Below are 19,160 nucleotides of genomic sequence, written 5' to 3'. Positions count from 1 at the left end.
AGGAAAATGGGGGCTGTGATAGTGAGGTGAGAAAGAATGCAGGCAGGGTGGAGCAGTTGGAGAAGGAGTTCGGGAGTCATTTGTGATAGGAAAGTCCCAGCAAAAGTGAAAGGTAAGATGTATAAGACAGTAGTGAGACCAGCTGTGATGTCTGGATTGGAGACCGTGCCCTTAACGAAGAGACAGGAGGCAAAGTTGGAGGTGGCGGAGTTGAGGATGTTAAGGTTTGCGATGGGAGTGACAAGGTTGGACAGGATAAGGAACGAGCACATCAGAGGGACAGCACATGTGGAGAGCTTGGGAATTAAGCTAAGAGAGATAAGACTGAGATGCAGAGCATGTTGAGGATGGAGCTGCCAGGCACATGAAAACGAGGAAGGCCAAAGAGGAGATACATGGATGTGGTGAGAGAGGACATGAAAGTGGCAGGTGTGGTAGAGAAGGATGCGGAAGACAGGAAGCAATGGAGACGAAAGATCCGCTGCGGCGACCCCTAATCGGCAGCAGCCAAAAGAAGAAGAATGTTAAGGATGGAGCTGCCAGGCACACGAAAACCAAAGAGGAGATACATGGATGTGGTGAGAGATGACAAAGTGATAGAGAAGGATGTAGAAGACAGGAAGCAATGGAGACGAAAGATCCGCTGTGGCGACCCCTAATCAGCAGCAGCCAGAAGAAGAAGAAAAAGAAAGATGCCCGGCACATTGCAATTAATTATGGGTGGCAGCCAAGTCATTTTAAGAGTGACCATGTGTACATAGGTGACTCAGGCCAAGTTTACATTAGACCGTATCTGTCTCGTTTTCTTCGCGGATGCACTGTCCGTTTACATTAAAACGCCTGGAAATGCTGGGAAACGGGAATCTGCCAGGGTCCACGTATTCAATCCAGATCGTGTCTGGTCCGGTGCTGTGTAAACATTCAGAATACGCGGATACACTGTGCTGAGCTCTAGCTGGCGTCTCATTGGACAACGTCACTGTGACATCCACCTTCCTGATTCGCTGGCGTTGGTCATGTGACGCGACTGCTGAAAAACGGCGCGGACTTCCGCCTTGTATCACCTTTCATTAAAGAGTATAAAAGTATGAAAATACTGCAAATACTGATGCAAATACTGCCCATTGTGTAGTTATGATTGTCTTTAGGCTTGCCATCCTTCCACTTGCAAGTGGTAAGTGATATGCGCTGGGATCACACACACAGCGGCTCAGTCCCGAATCACTGCTTGGGCACTCGCTGTTCAGTGCGGAGTGATTTGGAGCGCGGGATGCCTGCGGAGCCGAGCGTATCCGTGTATTGGTGTTGCTGTGTGCACGCAAATCGTGTATTGGTGTTGCTGTGTGCACACTAATCGTTTTAAAAACGTTAATCTGATGATCCGCTGATACGGTCTAATGTAAACCCCACCTCAAATAGTATTTATTAGGATAATCTAGAGGGCGGCACGGTGGTGTAGTGGTTAGCGCTGTCGCCTCACAGCAAAAAGGTCCGGGTTCGAGCCCCGTGGCTGGCGAGGGCCTTTCTGTGCGGAGTTGGTGTCCACGTGGGTTTCCTCCGGGTGCTCCGGTTTCCCCCACAGTCCAAAGACATGCAGGTTAGGTTAACTGGTGACTCTAAATTGACCGTAGGTGTGAATGTGAGTGTGAATGGTTGTCTGTGTCTATGTGTCAGCCCTGTGATGACCTGGCGACTTGTCCAGGGTGTACCCCGCCTCTCGCCCGTAGTCAGCTGGGATAGGCTCCAGCTCGCCCGCGACCCTGTAGAACAGGATAAAGCGGCTAGAGATAATGAGATGAGATGAGGATAATCTAGAGGAGTTGCAGTTAAAAAGCCGGTGGTTGATGTCAAAGTCGCGCGTCTCCTTTAACCTTTCTGAAGGACGCGGCTGTATTTATTGACGTATGCAAATTTCTAAGAGGAGGCGGAGTTACGGGCAAAAAAACAGGAACAAGAATCACTTTCACATTGCAGTCTGGAGTTCCGGTGAGAGGAAATAAAGAGACGTGGCGAGAGAGAGAGAGAGGAGAAAAAAAATCGGTGAATATCGGTGCCTTCAAAGTTGTTTTGTCCTTGATTGAGATTTGGAGCGGTACCTGTGTGTGTGTGTTGAGCCGGGTTCAGGATATACACTTTATGCTAAATGGGTGATTACGGGTTCGCATTACAGTTGGCTCTCCTGAGCAGTAGCGGCGGCTGTAAGCGTCTCCCTCTCAGTCTCCCTCTCGCGTCCTTTTCATCGCCCAAGCAACGTAGCAGTCCGACCAATGTGGTGTACGATATCCTCAATAATAACTCGTCTCTGTTTCTCCCCCTTGCAGCTCAGCAAACCATGCAGGATGATTTACTGATGGACAAAAGCAAAGAGCAGCAGCAGCAGCAGGACCCAGCGAACATCGAGCCTCCTTCGACACCGACTCCTTCACCGTCCGAGCCGGCGATCTCTGAGGACAGCAGCCCGTCGAGCGGGAGCAGCCAGCCGCCTTCGGTCCAAAGCAGCAAAGAGAAAGCAGCGATGGAGTCGCCGATCCTGCCGGGTCTGGGCTTCCCGGAGACCGGCGGAAATTCCTTGTCTCCGTCGTTCGCGAGCACTTGGTCATCTGGAACAGCGAACGCAGTGGACGATAGTTTTTTCCAAGGAATCCCGTCGGTGAACGGCACCATGCTTTTCCAGAACTTCCCGCACCATGTCAATCCGGTTTTCGGAGGCGGATTTTCTCCGCAGATCGGCTTGTCACAGCAGCAGCAAGTACAACCGCAACCGCAGAGGAGATCTCCGGTCAGCCCGAACAACCAGGCTGCTTTTCCTCAGCGGAACGCATACAGCCACCAGGCCGTCGTGAACAGCAAGGCCTCGCCGTCCTCTTCGTCGTCGGCGTGGAATGCTCAGCAGAGCGCCGTATGGAGCTCCGGCTCTAACCCCTGGAGCGGGCTGCCGGCCGGCCGGGACCCGCGGAGAGCCGTCGGAGTCGGCCTCCCTTCGGCTCTTAACCCCATCTCTCCGATGAAGAAGCCCTACCCGACTAATGTCATCGCCCCGCCGAAGTTCCCCAGAGCTGCCCCGCTTACCCCAAAACCCTGGCTGGAGGACAACACCTTCAGGACCGACAACAGCAACATGTTACCTTTTCAGGTGACAGATCTATTATTATTATTATGCTAGTGTTGTTTCAGAGCCACACGTTAGCATGCAGATTATTATTATTATTATTATTATTATTATTATCTAATTGTTTTGCTAGCCAGTCCTATACTGTGCCGGATGTAAACAGTCTAGAATGATGTGGTGTTCATGTTGGAGCTTTTGTTACGGTTCATTTCACAACCAGGTTGGGTTTTTCAGGCCGAATGCTTCTCTTATGCGTCTAAGTGATTATTCCTGTCCTGTTGATAAGGAAACGAGGAGTAATATAGAGTCTGACCTTCAGAAAGATGGTGGCTAACGACTGGCTAACCTTTACACGAAGGTCAAATAACACACTCCAGTCTGTCTCTGACCTGAATTCAACCCAGCCCCAGTTCTCCGACATAATTTGCACCTTTTATCATGAATTTGAATGCAGGTCAGTCTGGCAAATCGTTTTCACAAACATCGTAGTCTATCCTTCTTGTTCCAACCGACTGTGTAACTAGAATATATATATATATATATATATATATATATATATATATATATATATATATAAAGCTTTACTGAAGAAAAGAACAGCATGTACCGGCTGAGTGTAAAGGGTTAATTTTCATCAGGCAATTCTGCCAGCTCACTCAGGGGCGTTTAAAGGGACCAGTAAGTGAATTTGATTGGTGGGTTATAAAGAGGGCGGGACATACAGACCCCGCCCCTCCCTGGTCCTGTCAGAGCTGTTTGTCACTGCTATCATGAATGGAAACACTGGGCCGTCACTGATCTGCCTGGCTCTGTTATTCTCAAATACATTTTAAATATAGATGAATCCATTTCTAGTTTGTGGCTCGTTCGAGCGAAAAATGACTTCTCTCTTTCTTTCAACTTTTCCACTCAATAGTTGTCTGTAAAGACCAGTGAGCATTTTGATGGTTGTACTACTGTGTATGGGAAAGTTTACTGTAAACTGTTTCTCCCTAGCGCCAGTGTAGCTGCACTTTTACACCAGTGGAAAAGGTCAGCACTGCGGCAGAGAGAAAACTGATGAGTCACGTAGGCGGTTATCCACCAAGCGACAGGTTCTGCCTTATATCTCCGGTGTGGCGTGTGCCTTCTCCACCACTGGTGCAGGGCTTGCTTGTTTTGGGCAGAACTGGCATCATTTGAACACAATCATATTTCGAAAGCAAGGTGCACTTGTCAGGAAAAGATACACCTGATAATGTTAAACTGTGCTGTTTCTTGTCTCATCATGCTGTGAGATCATCTTGCATGTATGGTGAAAGGACAGCCTGTGTTGGATGAAACAGTAGCACTTATACTAGGACACAGCTCTTGGCGCATCGGGCAACGCCTGGGTGTGTGCAGTCTTCAGCAAAAACAAAATGCAGAAGTGCCTTTTAGTTTTAATGGGCATTAACGTGTTTATTTGCTCACTCTCAAAACATATTTTATTGTCCTGCTATTTAAATTTCCTAAAGATTATTCACATTGAATTAAGAAATGATTAACTTGGGTGGTTGATTCTGATTATATAGATTTAGGTTTGGGGTCGTAATTGTTGCAAAGGTTGCAACATTCACACTGTTTATTTAAAATGTACTTTTTCAATGCTTAGAAAATGCGATTCAGGCCGTGTTGCGTAAGAGCTCAGTTAGTGATGGTGTCTGGAAAATTTCCACCCATATATGGACATGTATATTTCTAGATCTTGGCATTTTTAATCATATGCAGAGATGTTTACAGCTCAATTTAGTGGTTTCTTGAAAACATCTCGAACAGGTTTTTGTTTTTTTACTTTATTTCTAATGGGAAAATTACTTTAATGGGAGCAGTGAATTCATGTCATGCTTTGGTAATGCATTAGACCTGGTTAGTAATACTTCATTACCCTGAAGGTGCTGTCTTGGTTTGAACAGGTCCTGTTTAAACAGAATGGATAAACTGTACTTTGCTTGAAGTGCTAAAATAATTAGTTTTTGAGTCCGAGGTAATAGTAAACTGTTTATAGTAGTAGACATGGCATTACAAAGTAGACTAATGGTAACAGAAGGTCAAAGGGGATGGCACAGCAATCTGTTGTGATGAAATGAGGGACAAAAAAAGGAAGAAAGGTGGGATGACGGTCACTGACAAATCAGCTAGTGGGCCAGATCCCCAACAGGCAACCACCAAGCCTTATGGAAGTCACTTTCATGGAACTGTTTTCCACCAGTTCCCTGAATTAGCACATGAAATGAAATTTCTACATAAACACACGAGTACGGCTTTGCAGATATTCAGTTGCGTAATATTACAAGTATCTGCCTTATTTGAGCCAATAAAGAACCTTCAAATTTGTAAACAGGAAGTGTTTTTACCTTACACGTTACACATTTACTGTTGGCACTGTGCTGAACAGTAAAAGAGGTTTCGTCTGCTTCCTTGAGGATTCATTATCATTGATTTCAGGAGTACAATCATAACTCCTTCCTTATATTTTAATCAGTGTTCTTGGTAATAAGGTAGTTTTTCACTGTTGTGTAGTGTAACATACCAAGATACTGCTCATCAAAAGACAACAGCTGTGGTTTACAACACGTTTTCATTTTTCTTTGAGTAATATTGCTTGCTTTAATAATGTGAAATGGTTACAGAAGGAATAAAACACAGTGGGGTGTGCTGTTACGGGAAAATGATCAGTGATGTGGGTTGATGCAGAGTGAATTGGGTATTTGATTATGAGCTGATTGTTCCAGTATAGCATGTACCAAAACGTTTCGTTTACTCAGTTTTCCAACGGTTAGATTTTTGTATTAATTAAAATGACAACACATGATACTTTTTATCAGGTTATGGTTGCACTGGCAGGGATGAGAGTTTTCCGCTTTTCGGCGGATTTCCGCTTTTTCTGAGCGAAAATCGATATTATGCCAAATCCGTTGAGATGTTTTTTTTCATTGAGGGGGGGTTGGGGTATGTTCCTTCGTGATACTCAAGCGTACGACGATGTTACATGTTTACATTTTCGCCATCTTTAGTCTCGCTAAGTCTCGCGGTAGAATACGTGTTATCTACAATGTAATTGGCCAAAACATCGCTGGCGAGAGCATGATAGCCAATCATAACAGTTCTTACAGAAGTACCCGCATCGTTCTATTTTATCGAAACTTGCACATGTTCATCGTCGCTGCGCTTCAAAAATATGTTTCTCTTTCGTATCGGCTTTTTTACTCAAAATGCCGAATACAATTGACAAGCGAGACGAAGCGAAGGTACGTGAAATCGATGCTGGTATAAAAAACAGAGGACTGACAAGCTTTTGTCTTTGGCCAAAAGGCTGAAGAAGTCGTCGAAATGATTAAATGAAAAAAATGAGAAGTGACTGTGAACTATAAATAATTGTATAAAGTGTACATAGACATTATCCCATAAACTTAGCATTCGTTTGATTTAATACATTGAACATGTATATGATGGTCAGTAAATCTGAATTAATGCTGACAGTTTTGAAAACTTAAATATTTCAAAAGACTTTGAAATCATATACAACTAATGAGGACATAGGGTGACTGACCTTTTCTCCCTAAGAAATTTTATTTAATATATGAACATTTTGATAATTAATAAAACTTGCGTTTAATGTGAATTTAGTTTGTCATTTTTGTTGATCATAAATTATAACCATACCCTTGAATGTAGAATGTGATTTTATTTTGAATTCAAACAATACTCCTATTGATTTGAAACATATTTTCATGTAAATATATAAAAAAGACAACAGATTTTTTTTTTTATCTACTACAGCTCAGATTGCAGGAAAAGTGGTTTGTAAGGCCTTATTTTTCAAAATTTTCCTGGGGGGGGTATCCCTCCCAGACCCCCGGCTTCGGGCGCCATCTTGTTTTCTGCTTTTTTATGGTGACCACCCACTCTCATCCCTGATTGGGGAATGTCCACTACAACATGTCAGCATCTTTTTTTTCTTCCATCAAGTTAATAAGACAAAACACAGCTCGTCATATTACCTGAAAGTTATTGACGATTACAAAGCACTGACATCAGATATATTGTCATTCCAGGGATATGTTTTTATCTTTTCTTTTTATTCGTCTTGTAGGTTACTGTATGTGGAAATTTATGCCATAGAAGTTGTTTCTATGAAGTCCTACCCGTGCCAGCACCTGGTCTTCTCAGGTAGTCTCCTACCAAGTACTAACCAGGTTAAGGCACATTGGGTGGTGCTGATTTCCACAGCCCTTCGGCGTCTTGCCTATAGATGACTTGCAACTACGTGATCAAAACGTGCTACGTCATGAACGTCCGCCATGATGGTGGATATACAAAGCAGCTAGGATGGCAGCTGCTGAAAGCGCATCTGTAAACAATGCTGAATTTTCTCAGTATTACCATGATTTGAATGGTCAAGCGAAGAGTCGATACAAAGAGAAGATAGATATGTGTGGTTTTGACCCATGTTATTTAAAAAAGTGAAATTTTTCTGAAGATAACACGCTTCTATACAACATCGAGCACCCAGATATCGCGTTCTATCTGGTTCGGCTGCTGAAGAATCAAGTCTGACCTTAGATGAAACCCAGCCCGTTTTCTGAGTGGGTGCTCAGTCTGGATTGTTTCTGTCGTATAATTTTGCTGGCGCTCCTAGAAGCGAAATGCTAATACACCTGTTAAAATTATAACAACAAGTGAGTGAACCACGACAAGAGAGCGCTCATTTTATCGCAAAATTCTAGCAACACGAAATATTCTTCCATGATATTATCGAGAAAGATTTTGAATCTCACCTGAGATAAAATGATCACTGCAAACACGAGCTGTTTTGGTTTTAGCCTCTGTTAGATCAGCCCTGCCAGTGTTGTTCAGCCATGCTCGTCTCCTTCCGTACTAAGCCTCAGAGTTTCCCCGCCCTCTTTCTGAATCACGGACGGAATTCTAAGAAATCGGAACATGCCACGGTCATAAGCACTGTTGTGACCACAACCATATACAGCACAAAGATATGGCAGAGCTAAAAGAACGCTTAAAGCAATGGAAAAACAGAGTTGCGCACACGTGACTGTTTTGTATGGAATGTCGCTTGACCCACATTTGTATGTCCACCAACATGGCTGATGTCTGGGTTTCTATTTGGCTTTGACGTCACTTGCAAGTCAAGGATTACATAGTTAGTTACAGTGAGGGGCTAGTTCTCTGGTAACTGCAAAAGTTTGACATCCTACTCCGGTATTGCGGCGTACCTTGCCAGATGGCGTTAGGTACCATTTTTATGATTGTTTGGTATGACCCAACCACGAGTAGAGCTCCTGATCTCCCAGTCGAGAGGTGGATACGCAAACAACTCGCTGGTTTCTATAGACACAGTAATGTATTAGAATAAATATAGTAAAAAAAAAAAAAAAGCAGCCTTGCAGCCGATATTCCTGTCAGGCGTGAAAATTAATCAAAACGTTCCGAACAACCTGATTTGAAAATTCAACAGTGCTGTGGTGCAAGAGAGCATATTCCATGACTGAATTTGCAAAACGCCGATTAAGACTGTTTTGCTTTCACAACAGCTTGAAGTGAAGTTGGGGCGAATGCCAGCACTAGTCGAGACCCTCAGTCACTCAAACTGAAACTCGCCTCTCAAATATACTGGGGTTTTGCATTCGGGTGCTTGTCTGATCTTCTGCAGTCAAACCAGGCAGGATGGCTATGTAAATGTGCTGGAACTCCTGGTGGCGTGTCGCTGTTTTGAGATGCAAATTCTCAAGGGGTGTGAATACTTTGTTATTAAAAGGCATGTGAATGTAAGCTACCTTTTCATGCCCCCCCAAAAAAAAAAAATAATAATGATGATGATCAGAAATGATCACTGAGCTGTCAGTTTCACATAGGTCATGTATCATTTGTTTTGAGAGTGTTAAGATAATTTGAAATATTTCTTCGAAATCTGCCTCGTCATTACAGGCAAGGAAAAACGTGATCAGTTAATGATCAGGGTTTCCTGACACTGTGGTCGTCAGCAGCATGTGCTGGCAGGATGTGTGTGTGTGTGTGTGTGTGTGTGCACGCGTTGTAGCGCCTGACTGAAGTGAGAAGCTCAGCGTTTTGAACTCTCATGATTAGTACAAAGTGGGCAGATTTCTATCTGGGCTCAGAGAGGGGAAATAACACTTTTTGAATGGCTCTGTCAGTTAGAAGACAATAGCTGTGGTAGTGAGCAAACTGGGTTGCTGGGTAGGGGCGACTTCAGCCAACTCTTTTTCACACACACACGTTTTACACAGTCCACTGTTGTGCACAGGTTTGTACTCACTCGTTCACTCATGCCCTACAATTTTTCAGATTTGGATCTTCACTGCAGGTTAAGATTTAACTCGTGCGTTTGATGACCGTTATGGATGAACTGATCCAACACTGAGTATCAATATTAGGTACTGTATGACCATTTCAGGTAAAATTACTATTCCAATTTTTCAAGGCGTTATTTGAATAATATTCAAATATTTAAACTGCCATCCATATGTGCATGAGAAATGACATGAAAACCTTAAGCGTTTATCAGCTGTAGTGTGTGTGTGTGTGTGTGTGTGTGTGTGTGTGTTGGGGGGTGTCGCAGTAATGTGACGCACTTTCTACAGCCGGTGCCTGCAATTACATTTCACATTCAAATGTGATTTACTGCAAGCTTAATTAGCTGCATTTATGCCATACTGCTATGCGCGCGTGCGTGCGCACACACAGGTGATGAGTGACAAAATTGTTTTGCACAGGCCAGACCACCATTTTTTATTTTTATTTATTTATTTTTTAAAAAAATATTCAGGGAGGGGGGTGACACGGTGGTGTAGTGGTTAGCGCTGTCACCTCACAGCAAGAAGGTCCGGGTTCGAGCCCCGTGGCCAGCGAGGGCCTTTCTGTGCGGAGTTTGCATGTTCTCCCTGTGTCCTCGTGGGTTTCCTCCGGGTGCTCCGGTTTCCCCCACAGTCCAAAGACATGCAGGTTAGGTTAACTGGTGACTCTAAATTGACCGTAGGTGTGAGTGTGAATGGTTGTCTGTGTCTATGTGTCAGCCCTGTGATGACCTGGCGACTTGTCCAGGGTGTACCCCGCCTTTCGCCCGTAGTCAGCTGGGATAGGCTCCAGCTTGCCTGCGACCCTGTAGAACAGGATAAAGCGGCTAGAGATAATGAGATGAGATTGGGGGGTGTTCATGTTTTGGATTGTATGACTTGCAGTTATAAGTAAAGTTTAACCAAACCCAAATTTGACCCTGATTGCTGCTTACCTTTCAAAGCAAATGTACCGAGACCAATGCTGTATGTTTAGATGAGGGAAGGTATTGAGGAAATTTTTTTTTTTCCCCTCCTCTTTTCTTTATCTCTCCCATTTAACAGCACTGACTCCTACTGAAAACCGAAACACAAAATTACTGCACAGGAAAAATCAGTTCTTATGATTTGAAATGAATTTTACCACAGTGATGTTGAATCCTCAAGGTCAAGGCTTTTATTTATTTAAAAATGTCATTTCAGCCATATACATTTGGTACAGTACACGGTTAAAACAAAACAGTGTTTCTCCAGGACCATGGTGCTACATTAAACATCACAGGACTACAAATCTACATATAACAACATAAAGTGCAGCGGGCACAAACATTGCAGACAATAAAAGTGCGAACATCGACAACATAAAGTGCAAACGACAAGGACGGTGCAAAAAAAAAAAGACAACTAGCACAAACAGGACAGTCCTAACCAGTACCGATCGCTGATTAACGTGCGGAAGGTTTGAATGTGTGTTTTGAGGTAGAAATAAACAAATGTAAACATGATTAGAAGGAAAAGGGGAAAAAAAAGTTGTATAAAATAGTTGATGAATATGGCATGAAGAAAATCATTAATGGTGCGTGTTGTCCCTGTTGAAGGCCTCGAGAAAACTGAGAATCTTATTTCTTATTTCATGCTAACGTGAAACGCTAGCAATGACTTGCAGGGAGCTTGTTCAAGGCAGCCCATGCCCTGAGGGGAAACTGCCCTGAATATATCTGACAAGCAATTTGTTCCTGTTCAGTGTTTTTATGTCCATGAATTTCTCCTCAGGACAAAAGGAAATTTTGCATAATCCTTGGTTCTCTCCCCTTGAAACCCCCCACTCTCCCACAGGAGCTACATTGCTAATGTTGCTAACATGTAAAGAAAGCTAGTTTAGCACTCTGCAAATTCATCTCATCTCATTATCTCTAGCCGCTTTATCCTTCTACAGGGTCGCAGACAAGCTGGAGCCTATCCCAGCTGACTACGGGCGAAAGGCGGGGTACACCCTGGACAAGTCGCCAGGTCATCACAGGGCTGACACATAGACACAGACAACCATTCACACTCACATTCACACCTACGGTCAATTTAGAGTCACCAGTTAACCTAACCTGCATGTCTTTGGACTGTGGGGGAAACCGGAGCACCTGGAGGAAACCCACGCGGACACGGGGAGAACATGCAAACTCCGCACAGAAAGGCCCTCGCCGGCCACGGGGCTCGAACCCAGACCTTCTTGCTGTGAGACGACAGCGCTAACCACTACACCACCGTGCCGCCCCACTCTGCAAATTGTATGCCAAAATTCTTACGCGCTTGCCTCATATTCAGGCAAATTAGCTTCTGTGTTTTCAGACGCAGCATCTATAAAATGGCCTAAAGCACAAGTAGAAACTGTAGCAGCCATTTTGTGCCAGGATTTCTTCCTCAGCATGTCGTTTGCTATCAAACTGCGCTAGCATCAGACCCGAGTAGGAGGTTGAATTATTCATTAGAAGAGACTCTGGTGATGAGCTAGTTCAAATTTGATTTGTATATTTAACTTTTAATACAAGGGACGGCACGGTGGTGTAGTGGTTAGCGCTGTCGCCTCACAGCAAGAAGGTCCGGGTTCGAGCCCCGTGGCCGGCGAGGGCCTTTCTGTGCGGAGTTTGCATATTCTCCCCATGTCCGCGTGGGTTTCCTCCGGGTGCTCCGGTTTCCCCCACAGTCCAAAGACATGCAGGTTAGGTTAACTGGTGACTCTAAATTGACCGTAGGTGTGAATGTGAGTGTGAATGGTTGGTTGTCTGTGTCAGCCCTGTGATGACCTGGTGACTTGTTAGCCCAGGAGTAATAGGGTTATACCCGGAACAAATTAGTAACAAGCTGAAAATTTCAGAATATGTTCAGAATACCTTTAGGAGTAACATATACTAAAAGTCCCCGGAAATCCCCCTTGTGCTCTCTGAGAAATTCAAGATGGCGTCCAAAATGGCCGCCAAATGGAGATCTGCCCATATCTCAGGCCCAAAACAAAATATTAATGCAATTAAAAGGTCAGAATATATGTTTTGTAGGGTAGGAGAGTAAATTCCAACATGTGTGTATTAATTACATTGTGTATTAACATTATATAATAACAATGTACACATTATTATAACAGTATATTTGTGTATAATGTGTTCGCTTGCCATGTCTGGTTAGATTGTCATATTTTTGGCACTGGGAGTTTCACTAAAACCAAAAACATTATGAACTCCAAAACATTACCTTCAATCCATTATAACGATTTATTTACATGTATTGTTCATTATAACAAGAAGCTAATCCAACACAATAAATCATGGCGACTGAGTGTTCCTCAAAACCTATTTACAAAAAAACCTATTTCCTCAAAAACCTATTTACAAGAAGACAACTGGTCATTGTTCTATAACTTTCAACTTCAACAATCAATAAATCGAACACATCAGTCAACCAGACAATCATATTTAATTGGTAGATTCATATACCAATACATCTATCATAAATCAATCAATCAATGCAGTCATCATCCTCATCAGATTCGGCAGAAACCGGTTCTTCAGTTTCTCCCTCATGATCTAACAAAGATGGCATTGGTGCTGCATTCGTGCATGTTTGACCACTGCACTTTGTACACAGGGCAGAGCAGTGTACCCCCGTCTTCCTGCAGCCACATGACACTCCACAGCCATCTGCTCTGCAACCACAAGAGACCATGTTGAGCAGAGTGTCTGGAGCAATGGGGCGGTCAGTTTCAACTGGTGTCAAAATATCCTCCAGTTTCCATCCCCAATCTGTAGGCTGCAGGGGCCTACCCATCCATTCTTGAACAGTGAGAAGTTCTGAATGAATGTTGTTTAGCTGCAGCACTTGTTGGAGGTAAAGTTGCCAACTGGAAGGATGAGGAAAGTGGAGTTCGGCTGATTCCCTTCTTATAAGCAATGAATCGGAACTCATCCAGTGATTCACAGCTGGAACCTCCATAGAGCTTCAGGAGGAAGCGTTCACCTGCTTGTTGTACTTGCTGATGGGTACTTTCAGCATTTATGAATGTGTCAAGTTCATCATACTTCACATTCTTCTTATGCACCAGATTGAAAGCCTTCCGCTTCCCTTGGCGATACAAAGCAGATACAGTGTCACATCCAGTTATAGCATGTAACACCATAAGATGTTTACTGGTGTTACCAATGCTGTCCTGAATGTCATTTATCCTGTATACAGTTGTGGGGTTCTTGCAACATAACATATACAGGTCCATGTTTGTGGAAGCTTTTTGTCATGAAAGTCGCCGGAATGTTGAAGGCTACATTCACACTGCAGGCTGAAGTGACTCAAATCCGATCTTTTCGCCCATATGTGACCTGTATCCGATCTTTTATTGACAATATGAACGACACAGATCCGATTTTTTTCAAATCCGACCCAGGCCGTTTGGATATGTGGTGCTAATTCCGATTCCTATCCGCTCTTTTCATATGCGACTTCAGTCTGAACCGCCAGGTCGCATTCATCCGACTTACACGTCATCAACAAGCCACAAACGTCACTATTCTGCGCTGAAGTAGGCGGCGGGTCTCTCAAAAAAAGTTACAACAACATGGCGCATAATCACGGGCGCAGATAGAGTGTGGGACGAGTCATATTTAAATTCACCTCGTTCGGTCCCCCCTACTTATAGGGAGGAAAAAACGTCTATGCTGTCTTTCTTTGCATAAGGCAAACCTCACGGAAAAATCAAAAGACTAATTACCATTCGGTTTATTGAGGTGCACGGCAGTGTATACATATAGTTGCAACAACTCACATAAAACAAAACAAAGACTGATATTCGGTTGGTTGAGCTGCGCAGACTGCACAGGTTGCGAGCTCGAGCTTGGTTGCTATGGTTACTAACAACAAGTTTGACAGGCATATCGGGGTTGGGGTTGGTTTGCTGGCAGCTTTGTCCCCCCCAGTTCAAAAAACATATCTGCGCCCCTGCGCATGACATCAATGCGAGGGACGCTTCGGGCTGTGAAGGTTCTGAATCTTCTCAATGGAAGGACGCAGAGGTTAGGGAGCTGATTTCCATTTGGGGGGATGCAGCTATTCAAGCTAGATTGGATGAGTCATACCGCAACCGGGCGGTTTTACTTCCGTAAACACTGGCCATGCTCACTGCGTGTGACGTCGTCGTATCCTGCAGTGCGCATGCGGAACACTTTTAGGTCGCTTTTCGTTCATACTGAGGATCACATACAAGTCGCATATATTTGTTAATGTGAACGACCTCACAAAAAAATCGGATTTCACAAAAAAATCGGAATTGAGCATTAAGCCTTGCAGTGTGAACGTAGCGGAAGTGTACTGAAACAGCTTGCCATTGTAGTTTTAGAAGATAGCGTTCTCAAATTTAATTTCCCTTTAATATTTTATCAGAGCTTAAAGATGCACTAAATATTAAGGAAATTGATGTCTAATTGTTGTCTTACATTATGTTCATGTATGTAGGTAGCCTACTAAGCTAATCTGTCAATCATGTCAACCATCAAATTCCATGTAATTTCCACATTAATGACCTTGTAATCTTGGTTAATTTTAATTTTAACAGTGTGATAATGGTGAATTTGCATTGCTTGTATGAGAGAACATATAATTTAATATTTTAATTGCATTTATATTATGTTTTATCCCTGAGATATTGAAAAATCTCCAATCGGTGGCCATTTTGGACGCCATCTTGAATTTCTCAGAGAGCACAAGGTGGATTCCCGGGGACTTTTAGTATGTTATTCCTAAGGGTATTCTGAACATATTCTGAAAAATTCAGCTTGTTACTAATTTGTTCCGGGTTGGACTCAATTTTGAGCTAATGCTCTTGGGCTATGTCCAGGGTGTACCCCGCCTTTCGCCCGTAGTCAGCTGGGATAGGCTCCAGCTTGCCTGCGACCCCGTAGAACAGGATAAATCGGCTAGAGATAATGAGATGAGAACTTTTAATACAAAAATGGATTTAATGTGCTGCTTGAGTACAAATGGTAATTTGTTAGCTACTGAGCCAGACTGTGAGGTGGTGATCTGAGGTGATGCGGTTTTCAGTGTTAAAACAGAAACTTTTAAACGTCACTTACTTGTGGACTGCATAAACAACATGGTTCCAGTGCAAAACACGTCTCAGCTTATTTAACTACATTTGTCTATAGCTTCACCCATACATTTGGATATGATGTGGGTTCGGTGTCTAGTGTTTGGCATCAATACTGTGACATTTATCTGCTCGGACATGTCATGACCAAGCATGAGTGTCGCATGTTTCCAAGAAGGCATGCTTGGTTTTGTGAGTTTATAGTCTCAAATGTCAGCACTGTTGTCAGTTATGACAGATGAGCGCTTGTTCTCGATCTCATGCCTTTAGAGACTATTGATTTACGTTGCTCTTAACTGCCTTCCCTTCATGGTTCCCCTCGTAAATGTATATGGTTCCTTCAGATGTGGTCTTGTGTGCTTCAAATGTCTAGTCTGTTATTTCCCCCTCTCTTTCATATCCTGAGAAACATGACGGATGTATTTGAGAATGACTGCAGCAGAAGTTCATCAGCCAGTAACACCAAACTGTCGCTTTTACTTTGTGACGTCTAACCATCTGCCGTTTCTGTCTTTCAGGACCGGAATCGGCCCTTTGATCCATTTAGCTTGCAAACTTTGGAGAATTCCTTAATGGATATGATAAGGACTGACCACGACAAAGGTAAACACCACCCTGTCGGGGGCCCACCAATGACTATCGCTGATATTGTATGGAGGAATCATTTTGCAGGTTAGGAATATTCACACATCCATGCTTCTTTTGCTTCTTTTTAAAGCTTCGGGCTGATCATCTCAGATTGACATGGTTTTGTTTCACGTTCTATATGATATGACTTTATTTTGTAAATTAACCATGACCTTACCTGCAAAATCAGCTGTTGAAATATTTTTATACTTTCAGTGTGTGTGTGTGTCCATCTGTCACAATTGGTTGCCTGTCGTTTTGTTAATTTCATCCAGTTTTAATGATGCGTTTTTGTTTTCGCAAAGCACAAGCACTCTGACTGTGTTAATTGATGTGAACTGATTATCGGTCTCATGACTTGCGGTGTGATGACACGCAGATCGAGGAAGTGAAGCCTGTCTGTGTCAATAGTGCTAAAGTTCATGGATTGAAGCCCTTGTATGTCTGTTTTCCCCCCAGGCTGAGACTGCAGCTTGTAGGGGAAAATTAGTGCAAAGGTTTACCACTTCTCTGAGGAATAAAACACTTGGGCATGGGTGTTCTTTTATTGTAAATGATCAATAACAGGGTGGTATGATGCAGCCTGAGGTGAAGTGGAGTTACTTTAACATGACATTACATTAATGGCGTTTAGCAAACGCTTTTATCCAGAGCGACATACAACGTACCCGGTGCAGCCTGGGGAGCAGTTGGGGGTTCGGTGCCTTGCTCAAGGGCTCTTCAACCATTCGTGCTGGTCCAGGGAATCAAACCAGCGACCTTTTGTCCCAAAGCTGCTTCTCTAACCATTAGGCCATGGTTTCTCCATGTTACTACTCTGAAGATTATTTAAGCAATATCACATGAGAGAGTGCGGTTATGCTGAATATCGGCGCGGCTCTGATTCAGTGTAGGTACAAAGCAGCAGGCTGAGCTGATTATTCAGTATAACCGCACGATTGTGAGTGCTATATTGCTTTTAAACAAGAAATTAATACGGCGTAAGGGACATTTCAGACACAGTATGGCCAAATGTTTTGTTTATTTTTGCTCCGTTAGTGAAACTGGATTCTGAAGAAGCCACACTCGTGTTACAGCCCATCTGCTAGCTTGGCAACTAGCTCTCATCGATTTTGTACATTCCTATTAAAGGGTTGTCCGATGAAATTGGTGTCCCTTCTTTCTTTAAATCTTCATCTGACAAGCTTTCATATTTTAAGTCAACAGGGTTTTTTTTTTTTTTTAATGAAAAATGTATCATTTGACATGTTCACTGATGTCCCTAACGCTACAGTAATAACGGTTTCAAATTAGGAAGTGGAAATTTCATGGTGAACCCAGATAAGCAGAGTGAAACACCCAATGAAATGTCTCAGTGCAGCTACAGTAAATATCATTACTCTTTGAACACTGCTCAACCGATCAAATTAGTGGACCAGAATTAACTGTTTTTATCATATGGCACAAGCTACTTCCAGTAAAATCGTGCGCTCTGATTGGTTCCTTGGTGGGCGGTATTTTCCTGCAATGCCCATGGGCAATTACGGACTGACTTTCCAAGGCGCCGGCTTTCAACGTTGCAAAAAACAAAACGACAAAAAAAGATTTAACTGGAAATCAAAACGGAATCAAAAACGGCCAAAACACAAACAAGACTCAGAGTTATTCAAGAAATGAGCAATGAAGAGCATTCAGAAACCGCTAATGGAAATTCAGTTTTGAAACCGCTAGCTGTTTATTCTGCATGCGTGACTCAACTACGTGACAAATATGACGTGATTGAAAGCAGTGTCACGCCTCATTATAACGACCGTCTATTTTAATCTTAGAAATTTTTTAAAAAGCCGTATAATAAACTCCTTACTGACCTCGCTTCTGCAGTCTTGACGGGAAAATATCAGGCCTCGTAAAGACCTCACGCTCAGTTAATAAGTAGTTATTTTTTTCGCGGTCCAAATCCTGCGCTCTGATTGGCTGGCGAGCGGGTCCATATCCTACGGTACGGACCCCGGTTACGGACCTCTGGCGACTCGTTCGTTCACAACAACAACAAACATAGTAGCATTTTTTTGTCAACATTTTTTTTTTGATAAGATTTATTTCTAAGATTATCAAAAACCTTATAAATTTTTGCCAGAATTTCTCAGGAAAATGGCATTAATTTTACAGCATGGATAGCGATAACGACAGTGTTCACAGCGAAAGCAAGTTGTACTACCCTGAGGAAAAAGAAATAAAATAAAACATTTCAGGAAAAAGCTAAAAACTGTAATTTGCTAACACCGAGCAAAAACGTGGCTGAATCCTGAATGACTCCTATCTGTATAAATGGGGGACTACATAGGTGGCAAAATGTAGGGTTTTTTTTTTTTTTTTCCTGCCATGGAAGTGCACTTGTATACCGAGGAGGAAGCAATTTGCATTACAGCCGTGGATGAGGATTCAAAATGGCGGCTCGGCTCGGTTTTCCCTTTCGGGCGCTCTCGTTTTCTGTTAGAATTTGGTAAAGAAAAAAATTTATATATTATTTACGAGCTTAAGGTCGGTCCGTATGGTGAAATACTGTGACCTCGGCCTTGAATACTGACCTCGGCCCAGAGGGCCTCGCTCACAGTATTTCACGATATGGACCTCCCAGCTGGTAAATTATTTATTTATTTATTTATTTATTTTCCAATAATGGCACATTCTGCAGCGTTTTCTTCCTCTTGTACCACAGCATTTTGTCAACAGTTGCTTTATTATTATTATACCCCCCGCTCTGAAGGGGGGGGGGGATATACTGGTTTACCTCTGTCCGTCTGAAACACACTTATTCTCAGCAACCACAAATCATAGCCACTTGGTACCAAACTTCAGCTTGGGGTTCTATACCGTGTATACCGTTTTCAGGTCTGTCGCACATCGACTTCCTGTTTACCGACTGAATGTATTTACAAAACGTAGCGTGGAGTTACAAAATTTTCGTAACACTCTTCTCGGCAACTACAAATCA

General features: G+C 43.1%; 1 protein-coding gene across 7 annotated transcripts in view; it reads left to right on the top strand.

Moving 5' to 3' along the window:
* cpeb3 (cytoplasmic polyadenylation element binding protein 3) overlaps nucleotides 1-19,160 on the top strand; it is a 96,262-nt gene that overhangs the window by 3,461 nt on the left and 73,641 nt on the right. For 2 of the 7 annotated variants that reach the window (XM_060926241.1, XM_060926243.1), the window contains exons 2-3: nucleotides 2,322-3,133; nucleotides 16,078-16,231. In XM_060926241.1, coding sequence (XP_060782224.1) covers nucleotides 2,322-3,133; nucleotides 16,078-16,231 — 966 coding nt within the window. Of the gene's footprint in view, nucleotides 1-1,957; nucleotides 3,134-16,077; nucleotides 16,232-19,160 lie in introns of those variants that run through there. The other 5 variants (XM_060926239.1, XM_060926238.1, XM_060926237.1 and 2 more) reach the window with 3 other exon arrangements.

The sequence above is a fragment of the Neoarius graeffei genome, chromosome 7, assembly GCF_027579695.1.
Source record: "Neoarius graeffei isolate fNeoGra1 chromosome 7, fNeoGra1.pri, whole genome shotgun sequence".
NCBI classification, from domain to species: Eukaryota; Metazoa; Chordata; class Actinopteri; order Siluriformes; family Ariidae; genus Neoarius; species Neoarius graeffei.
This window is presented reverse-complemented; position numbering and strand designations above follow the sequence as displayed.